A 14235-nucleotide genomic window follows, 5' to 3' on the forward strand; every position below is an offset into this window, starting at 1 on the left:
GAGGACTTATACTGCCTTGCTATATGAGCTAGCTTTTATAGCGACGCGGTAGAGTGTCTGCCTGATTTGAAACCGGGAGGTCCCGGGTTCGATCCCCAGAATGGTCGGGGATTTTTCTGGCTGGGTTACATAAATTTAGCCTGCTTTCATTATTAATAAGGAAAATGTCATACGGTTGTCGGATGATTTTGTAACAACAACAAATAGTATCGATAGAGACAAGAACATATCGAATGAAAAACTTTGGCGTTTTTCGAGTAAATGCAAATACTATTGCACAAAAACGTCCATAAATATATATTTTTTAATGATACAATACGGCTGCTGTATTAACATCAACAAGCAAACATTTAAATGACAAACCCGTTTTTCACATTATGATAAAATAAACATGCACTTTATGTAAATGATATGTTATGGATTATGAATAGATGTAATCTATGTTGATATGTTGATTTTCTTAATACAAGATTTGGCCGTTATGGGTCAACACTCAACACATTTCTACGAGAGCCCATCAATATTTGATGTCTTAAAAAGGCCCCCACAGTAATCAAGCACTTAAGCTGTATTGTACTAAACTCAAGCATATCTTAAAACATACAACATTTATCCTTTTTTTTAAATACCCACGCAGTTCATTGAGCCCAATGTTTATTCAGATTCTAAGAGAGCATAAGTCTCTTCAAACAAACACATCGTATTTTTATAATTTTATACTAAACACTTGAACAATAGAAAAATGCATGCATTATACGCACAGACAAGAACAAAAAAAATACAAACGAATAATTTTGATCATTTTTTTTTTAATTTAATGTTATTGTCATCAATGTTTGTCACCTTACTTCACTTACAGTTTAATACATCGGGTGTAATAAATATAAATCAATGGTCATTTCTTAATTTTATAGATTTTTAAGAACATGTGTAGTTATAATAAATCACATTCAAGTATGTTTATTGACTTGAAACACTCTTATTCATACTTTTGAAAAAGTTGTAAAAACAAAGCTGATTTGTGCGATGCGATAGAAAACTGCAACTTTTGGTATGTCCTTTATGCAACAAGGGGCAATACTGTGCAAATTGAAGATACAGTTACTTCCCTCGTGTAACACTTCTTCCTATATACTGTTATTGGGTTTAAGTTGACTTTCCGCCATTGAATAAGGATCTTTTTAAGAAGCACGGTGAGTTTTACATTCAAATATTGCTGAAGTTTTGTGAATGTGTAAATATTCTTGTTAAATGCTTACGAGTTATATATTCTACTCTTCGTTTCTGCTGATTCAATTTAAATGGTACTACCGGGTCACTTGCGACTTAATCGCACTCTATAACACACTTTATAAGGATGATCTCTCGGCATATTCGCATAACTGAAACATTCGTAGCGTTATATGTTATTGTACACCTCGTGAATAAGGAGTAAACAAGTTTTCACTAATCCGACCGAGTCTTATTGTTTTGTGCCGACCCTATTTTTTGTTGATGTTCAAGATTGAGTTTGCTATCCATTTTGCCAATTATCATATGCGCGGAATTAATATTTGAGTGTCTAAATCATTTTACTACATTCGATCATATTCGCTAAATTACTTTAAATTAAATCAACTACAGAAACAATGTAGAAGCAAATAACTTTGAAAGGCCATTCAAACAGGAAATGAAAGCCATTTCGAAATATGAGTAGTACTTGTAGTCAGGCGCTCGTACATCCTGTACATACATGTACACTATCACGTGTATAACTTCATATTGTGAACACAGAAAACACTTTTGTTGACTGCCGATTACAATTAATAATGTATTAGCATTTTTTAGAAGAGAAACTGTTTCGGTGCATATGGTATTTTACCAAAATGCTTGTTGTCATAATAATTAATATATTTTATATTATCAAAAGTGTTAATTTCAAGCAAAGGATGCACTTATGTTCATGCGTTTCATTTTAATGACAAAACATTTTTTGCCTTCAAAATTATTAAAACAATTTAAAAGAAGGAATGAATTAAGTGCATAAAATTTTCTTTATTTTTATTATTTTCACAACAAAATGAAAAAAAGAAAGGAATTAAGTACATTTATGTATTCATTTCTTTATGTCATATATCTTCACATATTTGTATGTTAAATGTTATCACTATTTAAAACAAATCTTTAACATATATTTACCGAAATACATATTATATATTGACACCAGGAGCAACACACATTAACCGTTTCTAAAAAGACGAGTAAAACAATACGTATTTATGAGGAAAACTGGACTACATTTTTCCGTGTGAAAAATAAATGTCTTATTATTTGAAAACTGTGTGAAAGAACAAGCTGAATGCACTTACTAAGGCAAGGAAGTTACTCGTACTTTTCACCTTTGTGCTCTATTGATATGCACCGTGGTATTTTACAGAATTACCGTGGTATTTTAACAGAATGTAAGCTCCCCCCCCCCCGAAAAAACCACACACAAAAACCACAACAACAACAGCTGTTTGTTTAAACATACATCGCAAAAAAGAGGGAATATAGGTCGGCTAAATGTTAACAGAACTTTGAACACGGAAAGTATGTCCCACTTAAATAAGGATATTCAATAATTGAGATATTCAATAATTTGTTTTAATAAATGCTCAACATGAAGTAGGGGTCGACACACAATAAGGGTCGGTCGGGTTGGAAGAAACAAACAACTCGTTAAGGCCTAATGACCTAAGACATTTTGTATAGTGTTTAGTTTTTGTGCTCCATGAATAGGAGCTTCCTGATCAATTATCAACAATATTAATTCTAACTATTATAACAGCCGTGAAGTAGTATTTTCAACCCGACACCCATTTCAACAGCAAAGGCAGATGTTGCTCGTGAAGCGACATCAATGACACGTTTTGTCTTCAGTGTCTAACACAGTGTTCCAACATAAATAGCAACGATGAGGAAAACATACGACTATCTCTTCAAAATTCTTCTGGTCGGTGATGGCGATGTTGGGAAGACACAAATTTTGTTTCGGTTTTCAGAAGACGCCTATAACGCCCTATTCGTTTCCACTATAGGTAAGCGCAAGTCTTCAGACAAAATACTCTATTGTATGTAAAGGGGCCTTTTCTCTTTGGAAGTACATGGGCTTTATTCCTCTGAAAATTGTTTATTTAAAGTTTTCAATGATGACTATGTTTAATAATGATTTGTCTGAACGGGATTTAGATCAATCCACAAGCAAAAATACTCAGGACTTATAGTAAAGTGTCTGTAAATATAACCTTACCAACAATATCATTAGTATATTGATAACTTAAATGCCGATGTTTTAATCTGTATTTCCTGTATTATCTATCCATCCAAAACTGTTTTGCTAGTTGCTACAAAGTTTTTGAACACTTGTTAACAGAATACTGTTTGTACTCATGCACAAATCGGTTTGTCTATTGTCTACGTGTCTTCGATGTAATTATATGTGTCTCATTATGAGCATGCCGTATCAAGACACGTTCAAATAAAGGTTTGTATCTACTAATTAATGACCATATGGTTCAATGAGTCTCTGTTATATTTTCAGGAATAGATTTCAAGATTCGATCTATTGAGTTAGATGGAAAAATCGTCAAACTTCAGATATGGTATGTGTTTATGATAAATTTCAGGTGCTATTGGCCAAATTCACGTTAATTATTAAATTGCGATTGAGAAGGTCGCTAGATGTAAAATCAATTTGTAATAAGTTTTCTTCAGATAATATGACTATTAAAAAGCAGGAACTATTTGATATAAAATAAAATGCCTTTAATGGGTCTATTGAAATACAATAATATATATTAGCATGTAGAGCTCTAATTAGGGGTAACAGTAATAGCTTCGTGTCCGTGTTCAGTAAAATGTTCAGAAAGTTATTTGTAACAGCAGTTGTTTTAATATAATAATAGTTTTTCTCTTAGGGATACAGCCGGCCAAGAGCGGTTTCAGACGATTTCAACTTCGTACTATAGAGGAGCTATGGTGAGACGTGAGTGGAAATAGGGTCTCATATGAGCAGTACTTTTCTACAGTATCGTATTAAATTGCAGCGTAACTAAGACCGTTTGACAAGAACAATGTACGAGTATATGACCTTAACGTTTGTTTTGTGGTTATTTCATTTCAATCGTATCAGGCTTGGCGTGCATTAAAACTGTTTTATTCTTCCAAGTGTTTGCATTGATTGATCAAAAGTGATTACACCGATTTAATCATTTAACATTATTAGCGTTGTGCTTGTGTATGTATTGTTCGGTATTGCATTGGTTAGATAAAAAAAATTATAAAAATAATTTTGGATTTTTTCCCCTAAAACGTTGTGTTTGAGGGAAGACACAAAATTCTATAGTGAATAAAGCAAAACTTTTATAATATTATGATTCGAATATGTGTAATTTATCTCGGAAAAGTATACAACGTGCTGTATTTGTACGCAATTTAGAGACCATTTGTCTAAACAATGATTGTGTATATCATAACACGAACAACGTTTTAAAATTTAGTTTTTTCACATATATATTTTTTAGATTATCAAAAATATATTGTTTAATTTCATGTTAAATCTGTGAGATGACAAATGCGTCCTGTTTTGGTGCATGTATCAGTACAGTTGTTTTTCATGTATGTTTGATGTTGTTATAAGACTTCTTTGTTTATTTCAGGGGATCATGCTAATTTACGACATATGCAACGCAAAATCATTTGATAACATCGCTGGTTATCATGAGCACATGAAACAGGTATGGTATATTTAAAACTCGCATAAAGCGGGAGTGTGCGATTCAGAATACAGTGATATCGGTAGCTTCTGATATTAAAATACAGGTAGAGGTATGTAGTGATTTTTGCAACAAATAGAGAGGTATGGCGTGCTAATTGGAACAAAGAAATCAGAGGTGAGTGTGATTTGAAAGATAAAGTTAGTGATAGGGTGTGATTTCAAACAGAGATATGGGTAGCATATGATTTGAAATAGACAAATAAAGGAATGTTGTTGTTTTTTGAAACACACATTATGTGACATATAGAGGTAGTTTGTGATTCGACACACACAATTATTTATAAAAATAAGGTTACTGATAGGGTCTAATTTCAAACAAACGGATAGAGGTAGTATCTGAATTGAAACAGCTAAATAGAAGTTGGGTATGACTTCAACCAGAGATAAAAAAAGCGTGTGACTTGAAATAGAGGTAGGGTTTCATTTAAACCTAACCGATAGAGGTCGTATGTGATTTGAAACGCACATATAAAGGTGGCGTGTGATTTATGGAACATACAGAAAAAGGTAGTGTATAATTTGTACCACATATATAGAAGTAGGGTATGAATAAAAAACAAAGATATAGGAAAGGGTGTGACTATACAGGTATTCGGTGTTTTTAAATTTACATATGCAAGAAAAGGAATGCTTTAAGGTGTGATTTGAAATAAACATGTATTGGCCTTGAATCTGTAAATTGTGCCAATGTTATATATAATAAAACTTTTATTGAATTTATGTAATGTACTGTTAATGAATTCACTTACATTATACTGTCAGATACGCAAATGATAAATCAAATGTTTTTTTTTTAACTAAGAGCACTGAATCGTAATTTCTTTATTTTGATTTGCTTGCAGGAAACCCGTTTACTCTCATAGCAAAAAAAAAGCCAAAATTTCTTATTAATTCTTATAAAAGTACTCATATTCCTGAAAATTTAATCGGAAACTACTATTGCTCCGCGAAAACATATACACTGCTGTACGTGTTATATGGAATTTTGATTAGATAATTGTTTGGATTTAATATAATGCTTATTTTCGTTGTTTTATTTCAAACAATAATTAAAATCGTGACAAATCATTATCGTTATTTGTATAACGCATTTGCATCAGATCATCTGTATCTTTTTACCCGCTTTTTAATAAGACCACGTGGTTTGTAAATTCATAATTGATATGACCCTTGACTTTATAGCGATAATAATTTAGGGAACAAACGGCGTTATTTATAAATAAAGACACAAAGCTAGATTTGAATATTAGTTTTGTTTTGTATTTGTTTTCCCAGCCTTATTAACAAACACATACGACTTTATATGGTTAAACACACTTAATAAGTTAATATCGTTTTATCGCATAAGTCTTATATGTGTTTACATTTTAATAAAACGGTATTATATGACAAATAACATGTCTTCGTGTTTAATGCGATTAAAATTCACACGCTTTACATGGGAGGTAGAGGAATGAATATAAACCATGGGTAATTACGGTTTGCATTAAAAGTATAGCATTTGAAAGAAAGGTTAACTACTTTTGGGAAATAAGTTTTGCATGATTTGGAACATAAGAATAGAAATATAATTGGATTTCGAACATTCATATGGGAAAACCAAATAGTATAGACACTCATGTGTACGATCATTAAGTATCAAATCTATGTACAGTTAGAAGACAAGCACTTTATTCAATTTGCGACATAAAACACACCGAGAAAAGCTAAAGCAACTTTTTGAAAGCAAACACCAACAACGAACAATATAATAAAACACTGACAGCAATAAAGAGCTCCCTATATAATTTTATGTAACATTTTGTTTCAGCATGCATGCCCTGGTTTTGAGATAATGCTGCTAGGTAACAACTGTCATATGGAAGACAAGAGACAAGTAAACAAGGACACAGGAGAAAGGGTATGCAGTTGTTCAGATTGATTTAGCTATGGCGACGTACAAAGGGTGACTGATATAATTATGTTGATTAGCTCTGGTTATTGAGTTAGCTTTAATGATTGATGATTGAGGAAGCTTTGTTGAATAAGCCACGCTGGTTAAGGTAGCTGTGGTTATTGAAGTTGGTATGGTGATTGAGGTAGCTATGAAGATATAGCTACGGTGATCAAAAACGTTTTGGTAATTGAGGAACCCATGTTGATTTATGGAGCAACGGTGATTCACGTTCGTGTTTTAGGAAGCTATCGCGTTACGTTAATTGAGGAAGCAAGTGTGCGGTAGCTACAGTGATTTCGATAGTTATGGCCATTTATGTAGCTCTTTTGAGGGAGCTGCAGTAAGTGAGGTAGCTTTGATGACGAAGCTTGAATTAGTGAGGTAGCTATGGAGATTAAGCTACGGTGATTGGGGCAGCAATGGTGATTGGGATAGCTAAAGTGAATTAAGTTCGAGCTTAAGATACATTCAACGATTCTTTATTAAGTCCCAAAATATATAAGCGAAAGGAATGTTGAAATCCATGGCAATGCAGCTCTCAAAAACTAATATTATCGCGTTTGACATTTGAATAGTGTGTAGATTAAATAAACTAGATGTATTGTAAGTTAAGTTTCCTTACAGACAGTGTAGATTAAATGAATGAGATGCATTGTAAGTTAAGTTTCATTACAGACAGACAGATAGACAAACAGACAGACAGACAGACAGGCAGACAGACCCACACACAGACACACGGATAGACGGACAGCCGGACAGACGGACAGACAGACAGACTTAAACACAAATAAATCGTCTGTCTGCTGACATACATACACTATTTCCTGTTAGATAACTGGGTGTAACAATATATACTAGTCATTTAAGAATACAAATACAATCGAAAAGAACCCCTTGGTTCTATCAAGGCAGAACTAAGCTTATTAAACATTATTATTAAGAATCGCATTTCTTATAACATATCTTTCTTTGAAAAAATTACATTTATTATAAATTATTTATTTGCACATAGTAAACTAGTAACGTTTTGAATGTGTATAGATTTGTGTTGATATAACATATACGGCTAATATATGTATTATCTCAGTGTAACAACGGTATATACATATTAAATGGTATTCTTTTTCTAAATCAAAGTCAATACAACATTGACACTAACTTTTATTTTATGGAATGTTATTCTGAGCCTATTTGCCAGTTTTTATTCTCAAAGGGAGTGCAGAGACTTTTAATCTTAACTTGCACAATGTTTTTTTTTAATACGCAATGAAATCCACAATTATTTAATATGTGCATGACATTTACGACCCAATTTGTGCAACCTGATTACAATCGTTTCAAGCGTGTTTGTTACGAAATAACATATATAGTATATATGAGGTCGCCGTGGAGTAGTGGATATGGTGTCCGCTTAGCGATTGGGAGGTCACGGGTTCGATCCCCACTGTGGGAGCGTTCTTAAGATCTCCCCCATAAACACCAAGAAAACGGTATCGAGAGCGTTTCATATAAGCCTTAGGCTTTTTATGCAATCGAGCTTAAATTAACAGGTTAAAAAATAAAAAAATAAAAATAAAAAATAATATATAATTTTCACGGTTAAAATAAAGAATTTTAACCAAAGCTTTAGAATTTTCACATACCTGTTTATAAATACAGTATATGTCTACTTAATTCTCCATTAACAGCAGCAGTACATGTATTTATTTTAGCATGTTAGTATGCATATTGCAATGTATGAGTTCAATATCATTTGACTTTCTGAAACGCCATACTTGCGAAACATTATTTAATAAAGAATCAATACAAGAGTTAAACAACTGACACACTATTTTTCGTTTTATGTCAAAGTCATTGCATTTAAACAATTACTTATGCGTTGCCTTAAGGGCTTTTCCAACCAAATGATCTTATTTTAATTTAAATGTCCTGCAAAACTCCAAACCGTTCATAAATAATTAAAGTTATCAAACACTTCAATGACATTATAATTGTATGTCCATTGCTCGTCGTTCTTTTAATCCACTCCTCCTCCGCATGATCAATGTTAATGTTTTTGCCAGTGTTAGCATTAAGCCTCCAAGAATTGCAATATAAATATGTTATCTAAATGTGATTGAATTTTAGCAAGTGACTTGCCTTATATATGCACCTATTAACATTTAAACTATGGTTTTATTTATATAAAAAAAATAACGAATTGAATTTGTATGTTTATGTATGTCACACTATAAACAATTTCATGTTATTATAATTCAGCCATATAAGATCTTAGTAACGAGTCACAAAAGTCGGTCCGTAATTCGTGAATATTATTGTCGCAATTCTTATCTCTACTAGGGCACATAACGTTTATAACGGTTGCCATGAAAGATGGTGTACGGCCATGGTCTCCCTACCGATTATTAAAGTCGGGGCTTTGTCTGTTACTGCATATGTATAGTGCAGTTCACCGCAAAGATCGTCTGAAGTTGTGCTGCAAATGTGTGTTTAGTTTTACTTACAGGCGTTATATGACGTAAATACTGATAACTATGACGTAAAATAAAAAAAAGAACAATGAAACGAACACGCGCTTTCATATATTGGTGAATTGCAGTTCGCAGCACAACACAAAATGTCATTCATGGAAGTCAGCGCCGATGCGAACATCAACATACAGGAAGCATTTTTCACGCTTGCTAGACTGATCCTGAATAAAAAGGAGGTATGCGTCTATAACAGAAAACAAATTTGCTGTTTTATGCAAACGTAGGTTATATTTGGCATGATACATTGTAAGAACGGATCTGTTATCTCATCGTGGTAAGTTATTTATAAAAGCAATAATTGCTGACTGAGTTTTGGTTATTGCGGTAATGACAACAGAATTTCGATGAGTTGAAATCACACTTAACAGGACGATAATCCGATTAGTTTCAACAGGAGTGAATATTATTCAAGCACTTAATCAGAAATTATTTCGATTCTACCATGCATGTAAATACATAATTTGTGGACCTTATATTATTTTCTCAGCCATTTTTTTAGAATATATACGCACGCGTCTCCGTTTTCCAATGGTTGTATGTACACAATACTTTTTCACAAACACAGTTTTACACGCATACGAAGATAGGATCTTATCGATTATATTCCGTTCAGTAGAAAAAAAGTAATTTATCGGTGAAATAAAATAAGAAGTCAGAGATCAAAAGGTGTTAATATTTTACTGAAGTGAAAATCAATGATAACATAAGTAAATTCGTAATCTTTTTCCATCAGTTACATCTTTCCGCCAGTGTGAGTGACTAATTCTGACAAATGAAACTGAGTGTACAATATTCACAGACATGTGTTTCCCATGAGTCCATTATTAAACAAACTTTATCATTCAGCTACAACGACTAACTGATTGCGATACTTTTCCTTCATACTGAAATGGCTACGCAAATTGTGAAAATGTTTTTGTTAATCACTCGTGGAATACTATTCCATCATACACCAAAATTAAAAAAAAAATGCTCTTTTCATTTTATTGCATGTTGCTAAGCAAAGAATGTTCCTGTTAGCGCGTGGATAATAGCATTTGCATATCTACTACTAGATACTATAACATACACTCAATTTAAATAATACGAGTACATGTATTTGTATAGGTTTCAATCGGTTCGGATGACTGCGGGCACGAGGACGGGTCAGATGAATGTGTCCAGGAAGATGGTTCTGAAGAGTATCGACCTGGGAATGCATGTGTTGTGCAATAAAAAACACTACATGGTGGAAACAGAATTTTGATATAATATATTGTGTTATAATTACGATGTCTATATTATACTTTATTATTATATTTTGTGCTTCACTATTTTCATACGTGGTAATTTATTGTCGTGCATATAATTATAGTAACGTTTGTGTCATGTATTGCCATAGGACGATCATGTATGCTAATGTTTGTCAAACGATGTATGCATATAGTAATAACATTATTTAAGGGCAAAATCGTTTTAGATTTCTGTGTAAGGTATCATGTGTGATAAAAAATCTGCATACTTTTATAACAATTCATTAAAATGCTACAGAAAACATATGTAACTGAGTAAAATAATACAATACAATTTCGTTAAGATGAACTTAACAAAAGACAAATAGTATCAGGAGTTTGTCATAAGTCCTGCGCTCAAACCCTATATATCAAGTTTTTATCTTTTTAAAACACTATTTGAGTATGCATTTTATTACTCTCTTTAAAGTTAAGTCATTTGAAGGGTTAACGTTTGGGAAATGCAGTTAAATCCACTAAGTGTTATTGGGCATGACCAATTCGCTGCCCCGACAATATACATTTTATCTGTTTGTACATAATGTTATTTATAGATTTGTGACGTCAATGTTTTCGTCTAACCCAACATGTATGACAGAACCATGCTAAGCTATCTTGAACAGAACAAAATAACACAGTCGAAAAATGATACCTTTGCAAACTTTGATGCGTTTGCAATACCTTCCGAATCGTTCAAGCTAACGTCATTAAATTCTGTGCAATGGTCGGATTTTTTTTCAGACTCGTGAATTTAAATGCTTTCTGAAGCTATGTCTTTTGGCTGTGGCTGAGGTTGTGTGATAGTTTATTCTTTTTAATGCATCCTTTTTAATAAATCAAATACAGGCATTTTCTTTTAGTTTATGTCAAACCCATTATTGTTATTTTGGCGATTATACATTAATAGAACCTTCTCTATAAAACGATATAGGTTTGCAATTAAAGATTTAGTCCATTGACAAATGTTATATGCATTGTAAAAGGCATAAGTTCTAGTGTATTTCAATAGCGTCTTTTAAATGAAAGATATTTGTTTACGGTGAAAATGCTCGAAGTTAGAAAAATGTTAACATACAGTCGGTGCGAAAGTTATAAACGCTACGGTCAAATGGTGATTTACTTCACATTATCAAATACTATATACTTATATAAAACGTACAAAACAATAGAAATATCGAAACCGGTCTTAATTATCTGTGTTGACTTCTTTTGGTCCACTATAAATGTTTTTACTGTCGCATGGAGGTAGTTCGTGCATTTTTTATTATATCCTAACAAAAAAAATGCTCCAAGGGTGCTTTATATTTGACCCCCTTTACGAATCCCCGAACGAATTATGTTAAAAGCATCAATTCTGTTCAAGAAAATAGCAGATAATACTATATCTGTTGCTTCTTATTATACTACAGATGTATGAATTGAAATTATAGAGACAACAATAAGAAACATAACACAATAAGCAAAACATTTAAGCGACGTTTCACGAGAATATGTTTAATGTGAACGCTTAATGGGATATGGGACACTTTAAGGGACACAACGATATTGATTAAAAAAGGCTTAAAGGGATCTTTTCACGGTTTGGTAAATTGACAAAATTGAAAAAAGTTGTTTCAGATTCGCAAATTTTCGTTTTAGTTATGATATTTGTGAGGAAACAGTATTACTGAACATTTACCATAGTCCAATATAGCCATTATATGTATCTTTTGACGATTTGAAAAACTAAAAATTATAAAGCGTTGCAACGCGAAACGATTGAATAATTTGGAGAGTTCTGTTGTTGTCATTTAAATTTACGAAACTACGAAGATTGCTTATAAAATGTATAAAATACTTACACTAAGTATGCGTGGTGGAATAGCCGAGAGGTTTAATGCGTTTTTACTTCAAACTAACTCCAGGACTCCGGAGGTCACTGGTTCGAGCCCTGGTACCGGCTACTTTTTTTCCTTTTTTAAATTTTATTCTTGATTTTTTACTAGAGCTTTTAAGATCCAATGTTTACATTTATCAATATAAAACATTTAATGACAAACTTTAAAATATGCCAAAATCTGTGAAAAGGCCCCTTTAACAATGTACCATTTAGTTTGACCCTCAACTTTGACTGGAATGGCTACTGAACTACCAGTACGTGTCATTGACCTTCAGCGAAAACTCATGCGTTTTTAGATTGTATCAATGACCTATTTGCTAAATGTCTTATTTTAGCCAAGTTTCATGAATATGAGATATGGAGCCGTGACAATGGAGGCTCTAACCTTTTTACCTTCATCGTGGCCTTTCCTTTATGCCAACTGGACCGGAAACATACATGATACGGACAGACGGTACGACAGACGAACGAAGACAACTTAGACTTACATCGTGATCATATTATGAATTTTCACAACCTTTACAGGGCTGTAAATATAATGTTTTAGAATCACTTGCATCACAAAACATTTCCAAACACGTATACGGTGCTTAACGATACCTATAACCAATGGTGTGCACAAGGGAAAATTCTTCATTTTTTGTGTCTGATAAAGACACATTTGTCTCTCTTGTATAGTAGACTTTCAATAAACAATATTAGCACGAGTATACACAACGCCAAACGGTAGAACATGTGAGTTTTAATTGACTATGGTATAAAACACGTATTATTTAGGTAACATAGCAAGCCGTAAAAATAAGGGCATTTGACAAACAAATTAAGGGACAAACAGTTTACTAACAATTAAGTAATATCACATATGACATGTTTGTAAAGGTATTTATTGTCAAGACATTCAATTTTAATGAATTTTTCCTTATTCTTATGAAATGTTAACAGCTTAATAAGGATCAATAAAAGCAAATACTTACTTTATCGCATCGAAAATAAATCTACCCAAACAATTAAGTTATACAAATATGTTTCTTCCATTGTTCCCCAAACGATATATCCCCCTAAATCGCTAATCAGCATTTGATAAAATCTTCACAGGAAAGTTACTTGGATGGTCCTGTATAAAACTTGTTTTGAAAAATGAAAAATTCCCCGGTCATTCAATAAAATAGGCTAAGGGGCCAGTAATTAGTAGGAATACGTAGAAAATCATCGGAATTAATAGGAAATGACGCTCAGTCAAAGTCTCAGAAAAAGTAACAAATATCGCTAAGTCTTTTCTTAACATAAATGGCTCTGTCGTACAGAGAAAATTATACATTTAGCTCCTTTATCCCAACATATTCACACATATAGATAAATTCATAATAAGATTGTTTACTAAATTGCTCCTCACTTTCAATGACTGATTTTAGTATAAATGTTATGACACGATCAATAATGCAAATACCCGTGTGTTTCCTTAATATGTCAAATAACTCACACTTTTTCGCTGAACGAGATACCGCGGACATTTTTAATGAGAAACAGATTCATCGGCGTCTTCGAATGAGCGGATCGACAAAGCTGAAATGTTACTCGACACAAATAAGAAGATTTTTATCGAGTTTGGAATTGTTAATTGGTCATCCTTCTTGGAAAATTTGTTAACTGTGATAATGGTTCCCTGAACGATGACATCAGTGTTTCAACACTAGACGTCAGATCCGTTTTTAGGGGTGTTGAAGCGAAAATTCAAATTTTAAGAGCGTACAACAATAATAGCTTTTAATTACTATCTAAACATTTGCCTATGCAAAGACAGTCATGATTCGAAGAAGCGG

At 32.7% G+C, this 14235-nt stretch overlaps 1 protein-coding gene across 2 annotated transcripts; it reads left to right on the forward strand.

Annotated features, from left to right (window-relative positions):
- Positions 1–1050: 1050 nt before the first annotated feature.
- Positions 1051–11776, forward strand: LOC127869258 (ras-related protein Rab-8A-like). Of its 2 annotated transcripts, XM_052411644.1 has the most exons (8): positions 1051–1193; positions 2810–3059; positions 3563–3623; positions 3939–3999; positions 4680–4757; positions 6609–6698; positions 9334–9441; positions 10373–11776. In XM_052411644.1, the coding sequence occupies exons 2-8, from the start codon at positions 2936–2938 to the stop codon at positions 10478–10480; spliced, it is 630 nt and encodes a 209-aa protein (XP_052267604.1). In that variant the 5' UTR covers positions 1051–1193; positions 2810–2935; the 3' UTR covers positions 10481–11776. The 2 variants fall into 2 exon arrangements, with proteins under 2 accessions (XP_052267604.1, XP_052267605.1); XM_052411645.1 differs by lacking the exon at positions 9334–9441.
- The last annotated feature ends 2459 nt before the right edge of the window (positions 11777–14235 follow it).

Source organism: Dreissena polymorpha, chromosome 2 (genome assembly GCF_020536995.1).
Source record: "Dreissena polymorpha isolate Duluth1 chromosome 2, UMN_Dpol_1.0, whole genome shotgun sequence".
Classification (NCBI taxonomy): domain Eukaryota; kingdom Metazoa; phylum Mollusca; class Bivalvia; order Myida; family Dreissenidae; genus Dreissena; species Dreissena polymorpha.